At 23.6% G+C, this 13,868-nt stretch overlaps 4 protein-coding genes and 1 non-coding gene across 13 annotated transcripts in view; 3 read left to right on the forward strand and 2 right to left on the reverse strand.

Annotated features, from left to right (window-relative positions):
- TRNAW-CCA (transfer RNA tryptophan (anticodon CCA)) lies at positions 1-72 on the forward strand. Its single transcript has one exon. It is a non-coding gene; the product is annotated as a tRNA-Trp (tRNA).
- Positions 17-4,565, forward strand: thoc5 (THO complex subunit 5). 2 transcript variants are annotated; one of them, XM_003695405.4, is made up of 11 exons: positions 17-588; positions 664-801; positions 895-1,109; positions 1,194-1,269; positions 1,330-1,515; positions 1,593-1,725; positions 1,804-2,043; positions 2,122-2,224; positions 2,352-2,553; positions 2,671-2,965; positions 3,072-4,565. In XM_003695405.4, exons 1-11 carry the CDS (start codon positions 466-468, stop codon positions 3,386-3,388), a joined length of 2,028 nt encoding a protein of 675 aa, XP_003695453.2. In that variant the 5' UTR covers positions 17-465; the 3' UTR covers positions 3,389-4,565. The 2 variants fall into 2 exon arrangements, with proteins under 2 accessions (XP_003695453.2, XP_031773507.2); XM_031917647.2 differs by lacking the exon at positions 17-588 and having other exon boundaries at positions 685-823.
- On the reverse strand, positions 3,352-6,987 carry LOC116414699 (dynein regulatory complex subunit 2). Of its 5 annotated transcripts, none has more exons than XM_086905768.1 (7): positions 6,821-6,987; positions 5,382-5,514; positions 5,067-5,319; positions 4,761-4,978; positions 4,299-4,493; positions 4,101-4,238; positions 3,352-4,019 (listed from the first exon to the last, which is right to left on the reverse strand). In XM_086905768.1, exons 1-7 carry the CDS (start codon positions 6,859-6,861, stop codon positions 3,828-3,830), a joined length of 1,170 nt encoding a protein of 389 aa, XP_086761894.1. In that variant the 5' UTR covers positions 6,862-6,987; the 3' UTR covers positions 3,352-3,827. The 5 variants fall into 5 exon arrangements, with proteins under 5 accessions (XP_086761894.1, XP_086761892.1, XP_086761896.1 ...); XM_086905766.1 differs by having other exon boundaries at positions 4,299-4,691; positions 6,821-6,980; XM_086905770.1 differs by lacking the exon at positions 6,821-6,987 and adding an exon at positions 5,662-5,829.
- Positions 6,959-12,667, forward strand: LOC100865707 (VPS35 endosomal protein-sorting factor-like). Of its 3 annotated transcripts, XM_012488917.3 has the most exons (18): positions 6,959-7,325; positions 7,405-7,492; positions 7,683-7,895; positions 7,974-8,133; positions 8,205-8,413; positions 8,503-8,633; positions 9,204-9,380; positions 9,474-9,818; positions 9,924-10,024; positions 10,113-10,294; positions 10,355-10,498; positions 10,567-10,730; positions 10,885-11,047; positions 11,134-11,326; positions 11,417-11,556; positions 11,656-11,817; positions 11,904-12,170; positions 12,265-12,667. In XM_012488917.3, exons 1-18 carry the CDS (start codon positions 7,309-7,311, stop codon positions 12,349-12,351), a joined length of 2,943 nt encoding a protein of 980 aa, XP_012344371.2. In that variant the 5' UTR covers positions 6,959-7,308; the 3' UTR covers positions 12,352-12,667. The 3 variants fall into 3 exon arrangements, with proteins under 3 accessions (XP_012344371.2, XP_086761888.1, XP_086761887.1); XM_086905762.1 differs by lacking the exons at positions 11,904-12,170; positions 12,265-12,667 and having other exon boundaries at positions 11,625-11,766; XM_086905761.1 differs by lacking the exons at positions 6,959-7,325; positions 7,405-7,492 and having other exon boundaries at positions 7,769-7,895; positions 7,996-8,133.
- Positions 12,451-13,868, reverse strand: part of Gabat (4-aminobutyrate aminotransferase) — a 6,463-nt gene continuing 5,045 nt past the window's right edge. For both annotated transcript variants that reach the window (XM_003695354.3, XM_086905764.1), the window contains exons 7-10: positions 13,713-13,853; positions 13,443-13,600; positions 13,091-13,359; positions 12,451-12,997 (exon numbers count right to left, since the gene is read on the reverse strand). In XM_003695354.3, the coding sequence (XP_003695402.2) occupies positions 12,879-12,997; positions 13,091-13,359; positions 13,443-13,600; positions 13,713-13,853 (687 nt within the window). In that variant the 3' untranslated portion in view covers positions 12,451-12,878. The remainder of the gene's footprint in view (positions 12,998-13,090; positions 13,360-13,442; positions 13,601-13,712; positions 13,854-13,868) is intronic.

The raw sequence follows: 13,868 nt of genomic DNA on the forward strand, positions 1-13,868 counted from the left end.
GACTCCGTGGCGCAACGGTAGCGCGTCTGACTCCAGATCAGAAGGTTGCGTGTTCAAATCACGTCGGGGTCATATTTTTACTGATGTTTTTTTATTTTTTATATCTTATTAAAAAATTCATTTTTTAAAACATTGAAATTAATATGTGTTTCAATTAAAACACAAATAAATAAATTGAATGTGATAAATAATAAGAAAATTATATATATAAATCTAACAAATAAATTAAACATAATCTGTGTTTGTTTATATTGCTGTGAATATATATCATAAAATTCACTATAAATATTTTAGAGAATAAACTTAAATTGATAATTAACAATAAAGTTATTTAATTATTCTTCTAGAATATTAAGCATATGTTTATGAATAAATAATCTTTGTTTGTTTTATATAAATAAACGCAAATAAAGTTAAAAAAAAAAACTAGCTAGACATTTTTCTTTTTATCATATAATTAACCACATGTCAAATTTTACAAAATCAAAAGAAATGGGTAAAGAAATTGATTCCGATAATACCAAAAAGAGAAGAAAATCAGTTAGTGGAAATTCTGGTATATCTTTGAAAGATGGAGATACATATAAGGTAAAGAAAATATAAATATAATTATAATATAATTTATCTAAGTTTTAAAGTATCTATTTTTTTTTTTTTATTTAGGTTATAATTAGTTATGAAGAGAAAGAAGCTATGGAACGTTTGCCAGAAAGTGATTCTGAAAGTTTTCTATCTACTTGCGATAATATACGTAGAGCTATGAATAAAATTGCAAAGTTAAAAACTAGTGGAGATGCAAATGTTTGTATATTAATTAAAAAAAGTAAATTCAGATATTGGATTTTTTTGGAAAATTAAATATAGTTTGAAAAGTTTAAATTTAATATTTTTTAGGCTAAAGATGAAATACGTGAACTTCAAATTCAAACGTCATTATCATTTATTGAACTTAAAAAATTAAATAGAATGGAAAAATTTCGTACAAAGTTTGCTAGAGATTCTCTTATATCTTCAAAAAGCAGTGTTGACAGTAGGCATTTACATTTGCAGAATTTATTGTACGAAGTAATGCATTTAAAAAAAGAAGTTGTTAAATGTCTTCAGTTCAAGTAATTGTTTTTTTGTTTATTTAAAATTTTTCATATATGATTTTCATTTAATTTATATGATATATAATATGTATTAATATATAGATCTAAAGATGAATTAATACAACTTGTATCGGAAGAAGAATTTTACAAGGAAGCGCCTGAAAATATTTCTAGACCGGTAGGAAGTAGATTTAAGTTAAATTTGTTAATTTATAATATTATATATTAAAATTTTTAGGAAATAACAAAACATAATCCTCATCAATTAAGATTGGCACGTCTTGAATGGGAATTGACACAAAGAAAACAATTAGCTGCATTATGCGATGAATTGACAGAAAACAAAAAGGCAGTAGCATCAAGTATTGCATTGAAACAGACTCGACTTGATAATCTTGCACCACAACTTCACTCAATTTTAGAAGTATTTTTAATATTCTTAAAAGATTATAGTTTATTATTAATAATTCATATTATAATTAATCAATTTTTCTTTGCAAGGCAAGTAAGCCATTACAAGAGAGTCTTGGTTTGCTACTGGATAAAGTTAGACAAGAACATAATAAAGCAACATTACTTGCATCACCTCTATATGTTCTTTATGCAAAGGCATCTGCATACAGAGATGCATATGGTATTACTTTTTCTTATTTTAAACATAAAAGATTCATACATATTTTTTAATTTATTTTCATATTATCTTTTTCTCTAGATAATTCTATAATAGTGAAAGTAGAAGGCGATGAAGAAGAAGCAAAACGTGCAAATAATCAAGATGGATTACAAGAATCTGATTCAGATGCTGAAACTATTTCTGAAAATATCATAGAAGAAACACCTGTACACAAGAAAAGACATCATAGGTTATCTAGAGAAGCCAGACAGGAAGAGAAAAGAACAAAACTATTACAAAGACATCCTTTAAATGTGAAAATAATTATTAAATTAAAAAGTTAGTTATGAAAAAATTGATAACTATAAAATAAAACTAAATAATATTTTAAAATTTAATTTCTTTAATTTCTTTTAGATGAAACAAAATTGACATTACAATTTTATTATATGATGTTTCTGAAAGTTGTAACTGTAGAATCAAAATTAAAAACGGATGGTGTCACAGGCATTACTACAGGGTACATCAATTTTTATATATTACTAATATAAGTAATATTTATTTATTATGTTGTTTATTTATTTATTTATTATATTTAATGTTTTATTTTACTTCTAAAATTCTTTATTCAAATTTTATTTTAATAGAGATATGCTTGTGTCAGAATCAATTTTACGTGAATTATATCCAGGAGATTTAGGATTAGAAAGTCCAAATCCTGCTAATTATTATCAATTAAATCGACATAATTTGGGTCAATTTTCATCTCTTGGATTAGGAATACCATACAAATGGGCACAAAGAATGGCTGGATTGCATTTTATTTCGCCAGACGCTAGAGAACAAAAGGTATAAAATTTTTAATATGATACTATAGTGATAACAATATATACAATAATTATACATTATACATTATAATAATTTATCAAATTATTTTAAAATAATTTATATATCATTATTATTCAGCTTACGAGTTGCGAAAAAACACAAGATAGCGTTGAATGTGTATTAAGAGAAATTAAAAGACGTGTAATAGCAAGATTAGAATTATGCACAGAAATTCGACAATTAGAATGTGGAAATTTACCAATTTTTACCACTAATAATGATCTTCTGCCGCAAAAGCTTAATGCCATTTTACAAAAATTCTCAACAATTTCATGGAGTAATTATTGCAATAGCGTAAATCCCATTTTTCAAGAACAGGGATTAGTATCTTCATTGGATATATTTTATGAAGCTATACTTCGTCGAGGAAATAGTAAGATATTATAGAATCAATATATACTATATAGTTTTAGTTTTTATTTATTTTAGTAATTTATTTTAATAATTTAGTTTAATTTATATTTATTTTTTTTTTCCAGATGAATTGATTGCTAGAATAGCTATAAAACCGGATTACCCAAAAATAGCACCAATATTTAATATAAGTATAAATCCTATAGTACCTGCATCTATAGATATTTTAAGAGATATTGAAAGAGAGGTAAATGTTACATGGATAAAACCACCAACATTATCAGCACAACTTCAACGATTGCGAGCATGCTTCGATATTTATTTGGAATCAGAAAATATTGTACCAAAAGAAAAAATTTTCTTTCATCCTGTAAAAGGTCGTACTCGTGCTAGACCATATAAATATTTAGAATTAGGAGGTGGAATTTTTATTCATCGTTAATTTAATACAATACAAAATGATAATATGAATACATCTTAGTAAAATATATTTTAATATAAATATTCTTATTCTAATAATATAAATATTATTTATTTTTATTTATAATTATTAAAAATACGCGAAAATCCAAAAAAAAAAAAAAATAAATGGATCGTGATAAGTTCCTGAAATTATTTCCTAATCCGAAATTATGAGAATTTTTGAGAATTTCGGATTTTTTTTTTTTTTGTTTTTTAAAGCATAAATTTAATTTCAAAATGTTATTCGGTTTCTTGAAATTTTAGAAAATTTTAATTTTCGTGTAATTTTCACGAATAATTGAAATTCTCGAACTATGAGATATTTTCAGAATCCGATCTCTCCCGACTCATTCATAACATTTTTCGAATTCTCGCATACTATCTAATAATTATGAAAAATAATTTTATTCAAAAATCATTTATAAAGATGAATTAATTGAACGTAACGCCAACATGCTAGAGTTTTTCAAAAGATATGTTTGTAACTTATATTTTAATTTTTTATTTTCTTTGTACAGATTGTTACCTTCTTTCTGTAACAAAATATTATTGACTTTTATATAATTGTAATATTTCCAAAAATTATCGATTTTTGCACATGATGTAGGAATCTGAAATAGATTTAAAATATCATTGCAAACATGCATGATATATATGATTATATAATATATATTATATATATTGGCTCTTACATTAGTATCAGAAAATTCAGTATGATCCGCGTCTCGTACGAAATATTTTTTAAAATTAAAAAGTACAGGTTCCAAAGAAGTACATATTTTAATTATTTCAAGAATTTTTGAACCTTGTTCTAATATTCTTTTTAAATGCTACAATAAAAAATATAATGTTAAAAAGAAGAAAAAATAATTAAGCAAATATTTTCTTACTTTTAAAACTTCATTGCTTATAACAGTTAATTTTTTTAATTGCGAAGTATCTATCATTTGACTCATATTGAATTTGTATTTAATATTTTTATGCTTTTCTTTTATGTTTATATCTTTTATTTTAAGTTTTCCAATTTGTTCTTTCTTTTCTTGTGATAATATTTGAATTTTAAATTTTAAACTTTCAATGGTATTCTGTAATTCAAAATATACTTTTGAATATTTTACTGTACATGTTTGATAAATATTATCTTGTTCTTTTAAATATTCATATTGTTTTTTTTTATTTTCAACTATTCTTTGATATTCATTTATCACTTTAGATAATTGTTCCCAAAGATTTTCAATATTTAAAAAAGATTGGTGCCCAAGATGCGATACCATATTTTTTTCCTAATATTTAATAAATTTATTTATAAAATTTTGATTAATCTTTTTTATGCAATAAATTAATATTATTACCAAATATAAGATGTTAAAAATATTAACAGCATTATACGTTTTTCTTATAGATTGTGTTTGATCAGTATTTATAGATTTCTTAATTATATAATCAGATATTTCTTTATGATATTGTTCTATAGAATTTTTCATTCGGATTAATTCCAATGTATTATTCATTTTAATATCATTAAATTTATACATATCATGTAATTCTATCAATTTTTGTTTATATTTTCCTGCATAATATTAAAATAATGTCATACTTATAAATTTGTAAATAATAAAATTAAATTTACAATTTTATGTAAATAATTTAAACAATACCAATTATATTATTAATTAACAAAGTATGAGTTTCTTGAAGTTTTCTATGATCTGCATCAGCTACTTTTAATTCATTATATAGATAAGAAATTGTAGAATCTTTTGATCTTATTGTTCTGTCCAAAGTTGTGGAAAGATACTCTACATATATATGAAGTTCCTTACATTTTATTTGTCGCAAAAAATATCTCCATTTTTCATTAATTTTGGCAATATTCAATTTTGAGAACACTTCCTCATGTTTTAATTTATTCTGTAATAATTCGTAATATGTATTTAAAATGTTGTAATAAGAAAATTTATAATAAATGATACCTTACTAAACACAGCAATTAATTGTTGTTTACGTCTTTTAGCTTCTAATTCCAATTCGATACGATGTTGCATACAACGTATACGCTCTTCTTCGGTCATTCGAGCAAGTTTGCTACGTTTATTTTTTCTTTTTCTTGTCATTTTTTAAATAATAAAATAATAAATTTTGTATTACATATAAAAAATTATGAACTTAATGAGAGAAATAATTATATCAATATGAAATCGAATAAACACTTTAAACTATAAATTATATATTTATTATATAAATAATATTTACGTGTATTTATTGTAATTTATATATAATATAAATAAGGAAACGAATAACGTGCACATAATACTCTCTCTTTATATGGAGAGTGCATAATATGTTTAATCAATAAAAACAAAGATTTGATATTTAGAAACAAATAGATTTTACCCAATTATTTTCATTTAGTGTATTATACTATATTATATATTATATATATATTATATATTTAATTTGATATAATATAACTTAACTTAAATAGTGAAATATCTTGAAAATTCATATATATATATATATATATCTTTTGAACAAAGCTATAGTGTTTAAAGTAGTATAATTAATTGCTACTTGTTTTGATTACATTACATTAAAATTATTATATTAAATCATCAACTTAGAATTTCTTAAATGGAAATCCCCATTTTTTATGATAGATTTTTTATCAAAAAACAAATATTCCTTGTTTTTATCAATTTTTTTATCTGATCTTCTGTTTTTAAAATATTTGATGTAGAAATTAATAATCACGCGACAAGATAAACCGATACTTAAAAATTATCCAACTTTATTACTATCTATTTAATAATAAAGTCAAATAATAATATTAAAGTTTATTTTAATATTTGAATTAGACATTCAAGAATATTCATTATTTTATATTATATTTATCGTGAAAATGTATCTTCACGATACATATAACATATACATAAAGTATTTCCATAAAGTTGAGAAAGATATAATTATAATTGAGGATAAAATATATAAAAAATAAAATATTAATTTATTATTATTTTTATTATTTAATTTATTATTTAATAACATTACTATTTTATTTATTCAAAATATTAATAATAAGACATGATATTAATGATATTACAAATTTATATGAAATTTAAAAAAAAATTAAAAAACAAATATTAAAATTTTTGAAGAAATTAACAATTATTAAAAAAGAAAAGGACAAAACATCTTAATTTCGAAACTATTCAAATTAAATTGAAATGACGCAATCAAACTATATGTATTAATTGCACTGAAAATTGATATTTTTATTAATATATTTGTACATCTAATAATTAGTTTAATAAGTATTAAATAAAAATAAAATATATATGCATATATATATATACATAAATATATATATGCTTCAATTTTTACTAAATTGAAATAATAAAATAATAATTCTTACCGCCAAAAGGAATTTTTTTTATTAATTGACAAAAGCGACATCTATATGTATGTATATGTATTATATTGCTTATTAAACAAACATCGTAATCTTCAATTTTCATTTCTTAAAAGTATTTTTACAGGTCCGCGGTTATACACTTTTGGTCAAGGAATAGAAATCTCTATTCCTTTGAAATGAAAAATATGTTCAATTATTAGTGATTATCTTTTAGTGATTATCTGTCAAGATTTCATCTTTAGAAATACTCTTATTATAGAATGTCTATAGTTTTTGTGTATATGAATATGTTCCTTTAATATTGAATTAAAAAATTTTAACAGGAATTATCTTTATGTTTTATAATTCATATATTAAATGACAAATTTAAATATGAAACGATAAATGTGTATATTTTATTTATACATGAATATAAAAATTATACATACATATATATTTTGTTCTTTATAATTGAATTGTAAAAAAAATATTTTGATGCATTTAAAAAAATGACAGAAATAAATTGGTATGCATGCAATGATTTTAATGTATCTGTAATTAATAGAAATATTGAAAATATTAAATATTTTGTATATTTTTTATAGGATTGCAAAACCCATGAATTATAAAACAATACGATTTATATCTTTAGAAGAAGTAACGGAACATCCTTTAAAACCTGTTACGGTTATGGTAAATATATAATTCAATACATATATATATATATATGAGAATGTATTTTATTTCAAAAATTTTTTTTTTAAATTTACTTTTTTATATAATTTTAGTAATATATAATATATTTATTTATATAGTTGTTGATATAATTTTTTTATTTATGTAATATATATGCAAATATAAAATTTAAATTATGTTTTTTTAGTTAATTGATGGTCGTAGTGGGACAAAACGTAATGTGTTACGAAGTACAAGTACTGGTTCTTCAACTACTACACCAACACCAACTCATACACCTATTCCTAAAAATTCTTTAACTGATCCGTTATTGAGTCATTGCTCCTTTGATGGATCTGATCCTCTTTCACAATTTGCTAGAGAAGAATTAGATCCATTATCTAAGATGGCTGCAGATGAGGTTCTTAAATTTTGTTTTAATCAAAAAATTTATAATATTGAACATTATATATCATTTATATTTTAAAATATAATGCAGTGGGATTACTCTTGTATAATAGCCACTGGTAAAAAATCTATGGATACTGCAGAAGAATTGGTAGAACCATGGTCAGCAAGACGTACTACAATATTAAACAAATACACAACATCAGAGAAATTATCAATAGCTACCAGTTTTTTACCAGGTGGTGAAAAAGGTATTTTTTTTATTAATAAATATTGAAGAAATACATAAAAAGAATACAACTTATAAATAAATTTATTACAGTTATTGTTAAAGTTCAACCAAGTGGTGGAGTTGTTGATAAAGTGCGAACAAGATTAGAACAATTAGATGATTTTGAAGAAGGATCTCTTAGACAAATGTTAGATTTATCTCAACAACAATATACTGCAAGAGTTGAACAACTAAATAATGAACTTGTACAAGCCTGGCATTCCGACCAAAGAGTTAAAGCACTAAAAATAGCAATTCAGGTCTTCATTTTTATTCATTTTGTTGTTCTTATCTATATGTAAGAGAAAAAAGATAAATTAATTAGATAATTAATAATAAATCATTTCAGTGTGCCAAATTATTAGTAGATACATCTGTTATGGCATTTTATCCTGGCAAGTTTGTTCTTATCACAGATATTTTAGATATTTTTGGAAAATTGGTTTATGAAAGATTAAAGATTAAAGCTGAATATTACAAGTTAGTATTGCATTATTTTAATATTATTTGAAATGTTTTATTTAATGATATAATTAAAAAGAAAAAAAATGTTATATGTAAAAATTTATTTTGATATAAAAAATATAAGATATATATAGTTGAATTAATTTTATTAGTTGAATTAAATTTATTTTAAATAGTATCATTTTAAATATTTTATATTGTTTTCTATAATTGAATCTTATTATTATAGACATATGAATATTAATCATGATTATATCATAAATTGTATAGAAAAAATATAATTTATGTTATGTTATCTTTTATATTTTAGAAACATAAATTATATTTATAATAATTTATGTACAATATATTTTATCATTATTATATTATTTTATAGTAATATAACATATGTTTCATCAATGTAAATTATAAGAATTATAGAGAATTATATATATATATATAATTATATTGCAAATATTCAATTACTTTTGTAAAATGATATAATTATAAAAAAAATATTAAATATTATTAATATATTAAATTTTTATCATTAGAAACGATATTTGCTTTTTCCAACAATTAATACGTTTATTTTGTATTTTTTAGGCCAGGAAGTAAAGTGCCCACGAGTTTACCTGATAATTTTACACCCGATATGGTACCTGAAAATGCGAAAGAAACTTGCAGAAATTGGTTTTATAAAATAGCATCAATAAGAGAATTAGTTCCACGTCTTTACGTAGAAATGGCAATAATAAAATCGTATAGTTTTTTAACAACAAGGTAAAAATATAAGTATTTTATATCTAATTATATATAAATGTACATATAATTTCATAATATTTAGTATCAATTAGAAATTTTTTTTATCTTTAGTGAATTCAATACAGCTCTATTACGAATAACGCGAATGATAAGAGGTATTGGAAATCCTCTCATAGCTGTATATGCAAGATGTTATTTATGTCGGGTGGGATTAGCTTTAAATAAAACATCTGATTTTGAATTTGTGAGAGAAAACTTTTATGATTTTCTTTTTACATATCAACAATTGTTTGGCCAGTTTATAAAGAATGAATTGGTCGAACAGAATATGACTTTATATTCTTATTTAAATCTTTATTCGCCAGCATTGGACTGGATTTTACAAGTATTGGTAGCTACGACTTCTGAAAATTTTTTAGAAGATGTACTTTCTCGATGTAAAAATCAAGCAAATAGGTAATTAATTCGTATTTAATTGTCCTCTATATTATTATATATATCCATTTTTATTATAGATGATTATTATAGATGATTTATAAGATTGAAATATTTTTTTTTTAGTTCATTATTATTGAATAGTATTTTAACAGCATTTAAATCTTCATATGTTGCGGGACGTGCAATAGATTTTGTAAATTTAATAACTGCAATCGAAGATGATGGTAATATAATGGTGATGAAATAAATGATTAAATCATTATTTAAAATTTGTAAATTTTATAATTATATTATTATTATTTTTATTTTTAGGTTTCCCGCAATATCTTTTATATCGAAGTTTAGGTGAAAGTCTTATATTAGAATCACCACCAAAAGAAGACTGCCAATCAATTCTCAATATAATATGGAAATATATAACAGAGTTAACAAATCCTAATAAATTCATGCATTGCATTGAAATTTGGATTCAATTCACTGCTATCCATTTTTCTGTAAGTTTAAGTCATTTGAAAATGAAAAAATATTTATTGTTTACAATTTTAACGTTATAGGTAAATGAATTAAATCTATTTTTTGGAAAAATAATTGATCGGCTTAATCCGAATAAAAATTTTGAACACCATTATCCACAATTACAAAATATCATTGAAAAAGTAGTGTCTCATACACAAGATTTTGAATCGTTACTTGCTATGGTAATTATTTCTTATCTGTTATCTTTTCTTTCGATTTATTTCAAGTGATATACATGAACATTTTTCAGGATAATTTTTTACCTCTAATAGATTTATTTCATAAAGAAAGTATAAAGGTTGAAGTATGTAAGACTATCATAGAAGGTATAAGTACACAAACCAGCCCAATTACCGATCCTATTATTATAAATGCTCTTATGTTCATTGCAAGAATAATGCACGATTCTGTTAGGTAATTTTCTTATACATAAATTTTTTTATACATTTTTTTTCCTCAATACTTTTTATAAATTGTTTTTATACTTTTTTCATAAATAAAAAGTATATTCTTGGATTATGTACGTATCGACATATATATTAGTGGTTTTACAATAAGATAATTGCAGTGCTCTAACTGTTGAAGATGAGAAACGGCAAATTGGTCAACTTATATGTGGTATCGTTCAACGTGTTGATTATGGACGTGATTTTGAAAAGCAGCTTAATTTTTATGCCGAAGCTAGAGCAGCTTTTCCTAATCTCGATAGTGTTCATATACAACTGGTACAGGTAATTAATTTTTGTTCCCATATATTTAATGTAAAATGTAAATTATATTTAAAAATTGTATAATTAACGTGTTTGTCAAAACATAGTGTGTAAATAGATTATCAGTTGATACTCGAAAAATCGTTCGTGGACATCATACAAGAAGAACTTCGGCATTTGTACGTGCTTGTGCCGCGTTTTGTTTTATTACCATTCCATCATTAACTTTGGTTTATACGCGGCTTCAATTATATTTACTTTCAGGCCAAGTTGCTCTCTTAAATCAATGTTTAGGCCAAGGTAATTAATTAAAATTCAATATATTATATTCTTTGCATATATATATATATATACATACACATAACAATTAACTGAAAATTATTTTATTAGCTGATGCATGTTTCAAAGCTGCGTTAAGCTTAGTTCCGGAAATGCCGAAAACAATAGATATAGATGGAAGACAAAAAAGTTCACAACCTTATTTACTTTCATATTTATCGAATTTTTTGTCCACGTTGCTTGTTGTACCAGTACGTATTTGTATAATATAATATTGCACAAATTTTATTTTTCCTGTTTATTATTTTTTATGATATAGGAAATGTAACAAAAATTAGAAAAATTTGTAGGATAGTCCAGAACATGGTGTTTTATATCTCATGCGAGGTTTACTTAATGCTGTTCAACGGTGTTTCGAAGAAAATACGTCAATGAAAACGTATTTATATTTACGCGTGCTTGACTTATTGTCAACAATTGTTCAAGAAAATTATCCATATCACGTTGAAAAGGTTATTATTTTTAAAATAAGTATAAAAAAAATATTGAAGAAACTTGATCTAAATATCGTATTTTAATTTTTATTATATATTTTTAGGTCGATTCTAACGATAAATTATATGGATCTGATCAAAAATTTATAAGCGAAGTAAACAAAATAAGTTCTAAAATCGTAGAAGAAATTTTATCTCATTTAAAATATCTTGGTTCTACCGATCAACTCGAGAAGCAAGCAACTCTTGCATTGGAGCTTTTTAATTGCTTTATTATCAGAGCAGATTTACGTGATCCACAATTAGCACATATGGCTATAAATTTATGGAATTTATCCGTACGACATGGTTCTATAGATTCAAAAGTAAAGGTAAACATATATGATATAAATTTTTTCAGATGACTCTTATTAAGTTATGATATTTTTAATAAATAACTTTTTTTTTTTTTTGCTTTGCTTTTAGATGAAAATGATAGCATTTATAGTACAAAAAAGTCATGACAAAGAATATGAACATTTTGGTGACATTTTAAGAAAAATGTTAAAATAAATAAGATTACAGATTAAATGTACCAAATAAAAGGATCAATGAAAGACTTGTACGTTAGAATTATACGTTAACATCGATGGAAATGGGAAAAAACAGCGATAGATTAAATAGCTTTTTAATAATTTTTTGGAAGACATACTGATTGATTATATATTAAATATTCTTTAGCCATAGCAACATTCTGGTTGCATGTTGAAATATAACGTAAATATAAATTTGATGAAAAATATCAAAATTATATTATAAAGAATAATACTTATTATAATGATATCAAATTTTTTTAGATAAACAATAATAAAATATATATTAATTATTACATATGTTATATAAAATGTTAAAATTATTATAAAAAAAGTAATATAATAATAGCGATGCAAATATATATTCATACACATACATTCTCTGACGTATGTATAAGTATATTAAAATTATCTAATCTCTTTTAATTACGTTTTTGGAAGACAATTTTGGAAGACACGTGGAATGCATCTCGGCATATAACTCGATATAGCGTTATTTCGTTAAAATTATTGTCCTTTTAAAATAGATCGAAGGCGATCTAGAAATATATCGGCATGTTTTTCCGTAAACGTCAAGGCGGGTCTTAATCTTATCGCCTCGGATCCACAGCCACCGGTTTGAATACCTGTTCAACGTATTAAGTTTCGTATTTTCGCGTTACGTTTCTTATCTAAATTAAATTATCGATTACAATTGATACAAATTATTCGAATATTACCTTTGCTTAAAAGTTTCTTGATTATCACATCTCGTAATTCAGGTGAAGCGCAATTAAACGCAATGAACGTTCCACGTCCGCGTACGGAATTAATCATAGTAGAAAATTCATTTTGCAAATTCATCAATTTTTTTAGTATATAATCTCCAACAGTTGTAACCCTATGTAAAAGATTTTCCTTTCTTATCGTCTCTAATACCGCTTCAAGTAATATTATTTTACTTGGATCCCCCATCCAAGTGTTAAAAACACGGAACGATTGTTTAGGCCTGTAAATTACATCGATTACACGTATTTAGCGATAAATGTTTTTTAAACGATTATTAATTAACACGAAAGGAAAATTTTATACTTTAAAGATTCGATGTGATAATAACCACCCAATTGCATTTTTTTACTAAAAGTTACCAAATCTGGAGGAAATTCTAGATTAAAATGTTCGTGACACCACATTTTTCCCGTTGGGCCGCCACCTGTTTGTACCTCGTCGATTAACAACGCTGCGCCATGCTGAAAATATTAATTAACAAATAAGAAACATATTATGTGCATAACGTTATATCGTTGATATTTTAAAATCTTGTAAAAGATGATACGATGTAATATTAATTCGAATCGTTACTTTCTTCGTTATACGTTGCAATTCTTGAAAAAATTCAGGAGATGCGTGATTATCACCCCCTTCTGCTTGAATCGGTTCAACTATCACGCCAGCAATTGGAATTTTCTTCTCGGTTTTATATTTTTCAAATAGCTCCTCTACCTAAAGGATATTGCC

This window comes from Apis florea, unplaced genomic scaffold, assembly GCF_048593485.1.
Source record: "Apis florea isolate Af1SG1 unplaced genomic scaffold, ASM4859348v1 contig_2492_pilon, whole genome shotgun sequence".
Lineage (NCBI taxonomy): Eukaryota > Metazoa > Arthropoda > Insecta > Hymenoptera > Apidae > Apis > Apis florea.

Coding starts and splice junctions, on each gene's coding strand:
- thoc5 (XM_003695405.4), top strand. CDS start 466: ATGTCAAATTTTACAAAATCAAAAGAAATGGGTAAAGAAATTGATTCC. Junction 1,726..1,803: donor TGCATACAGAGATGCATATG/GTATTACTTTTT, acceptor CTTTTTCTCTAG/ATAATTCTATAATAGTGAAA. Junction 2,044..2,121: donor AATAATTATTAAATTAAAAA/GTTAGTTATGAA, acceptor AATTTCTTTTAG/ATGAAACAAAATTGACATTA.
- LOC116414699 (XM_086905765.1), bottom strand. CDS start 5,717: ATGTGCACGTTATTCGTTTCCTTATTTATATTATATATAAATTACAAT. Junction 5,320..5,381: donor TAATTGCTGTGTTTAGTAAG/GTATCATTTATT, acceptor GAATTATTACAG/AATAAATTAAAACATGAGGA. Junction 4,692..4,760: donor TTTTTAACATCTTATATTTG/GTAATAATATTA, acceptor ATTAAATATTAG/GAAAAAAATATGGTATCGCA.
- LOC100865707 (XM_012488917.3), top strand. Junction 10,295..10,354: donor TCACTGCTATCCATTTTTCT/GTAAGTTTAAGT, acceptor TTAACGTTATAG/GTAAATGAATTAAATCTATT. Junction 10,731..10,884: donor ATAATGCACGATTCTGTTAG/GTAATTTTCTTA, acceptor AGATAATTGCAG/TGCTCTAACTGTTGAAGATG.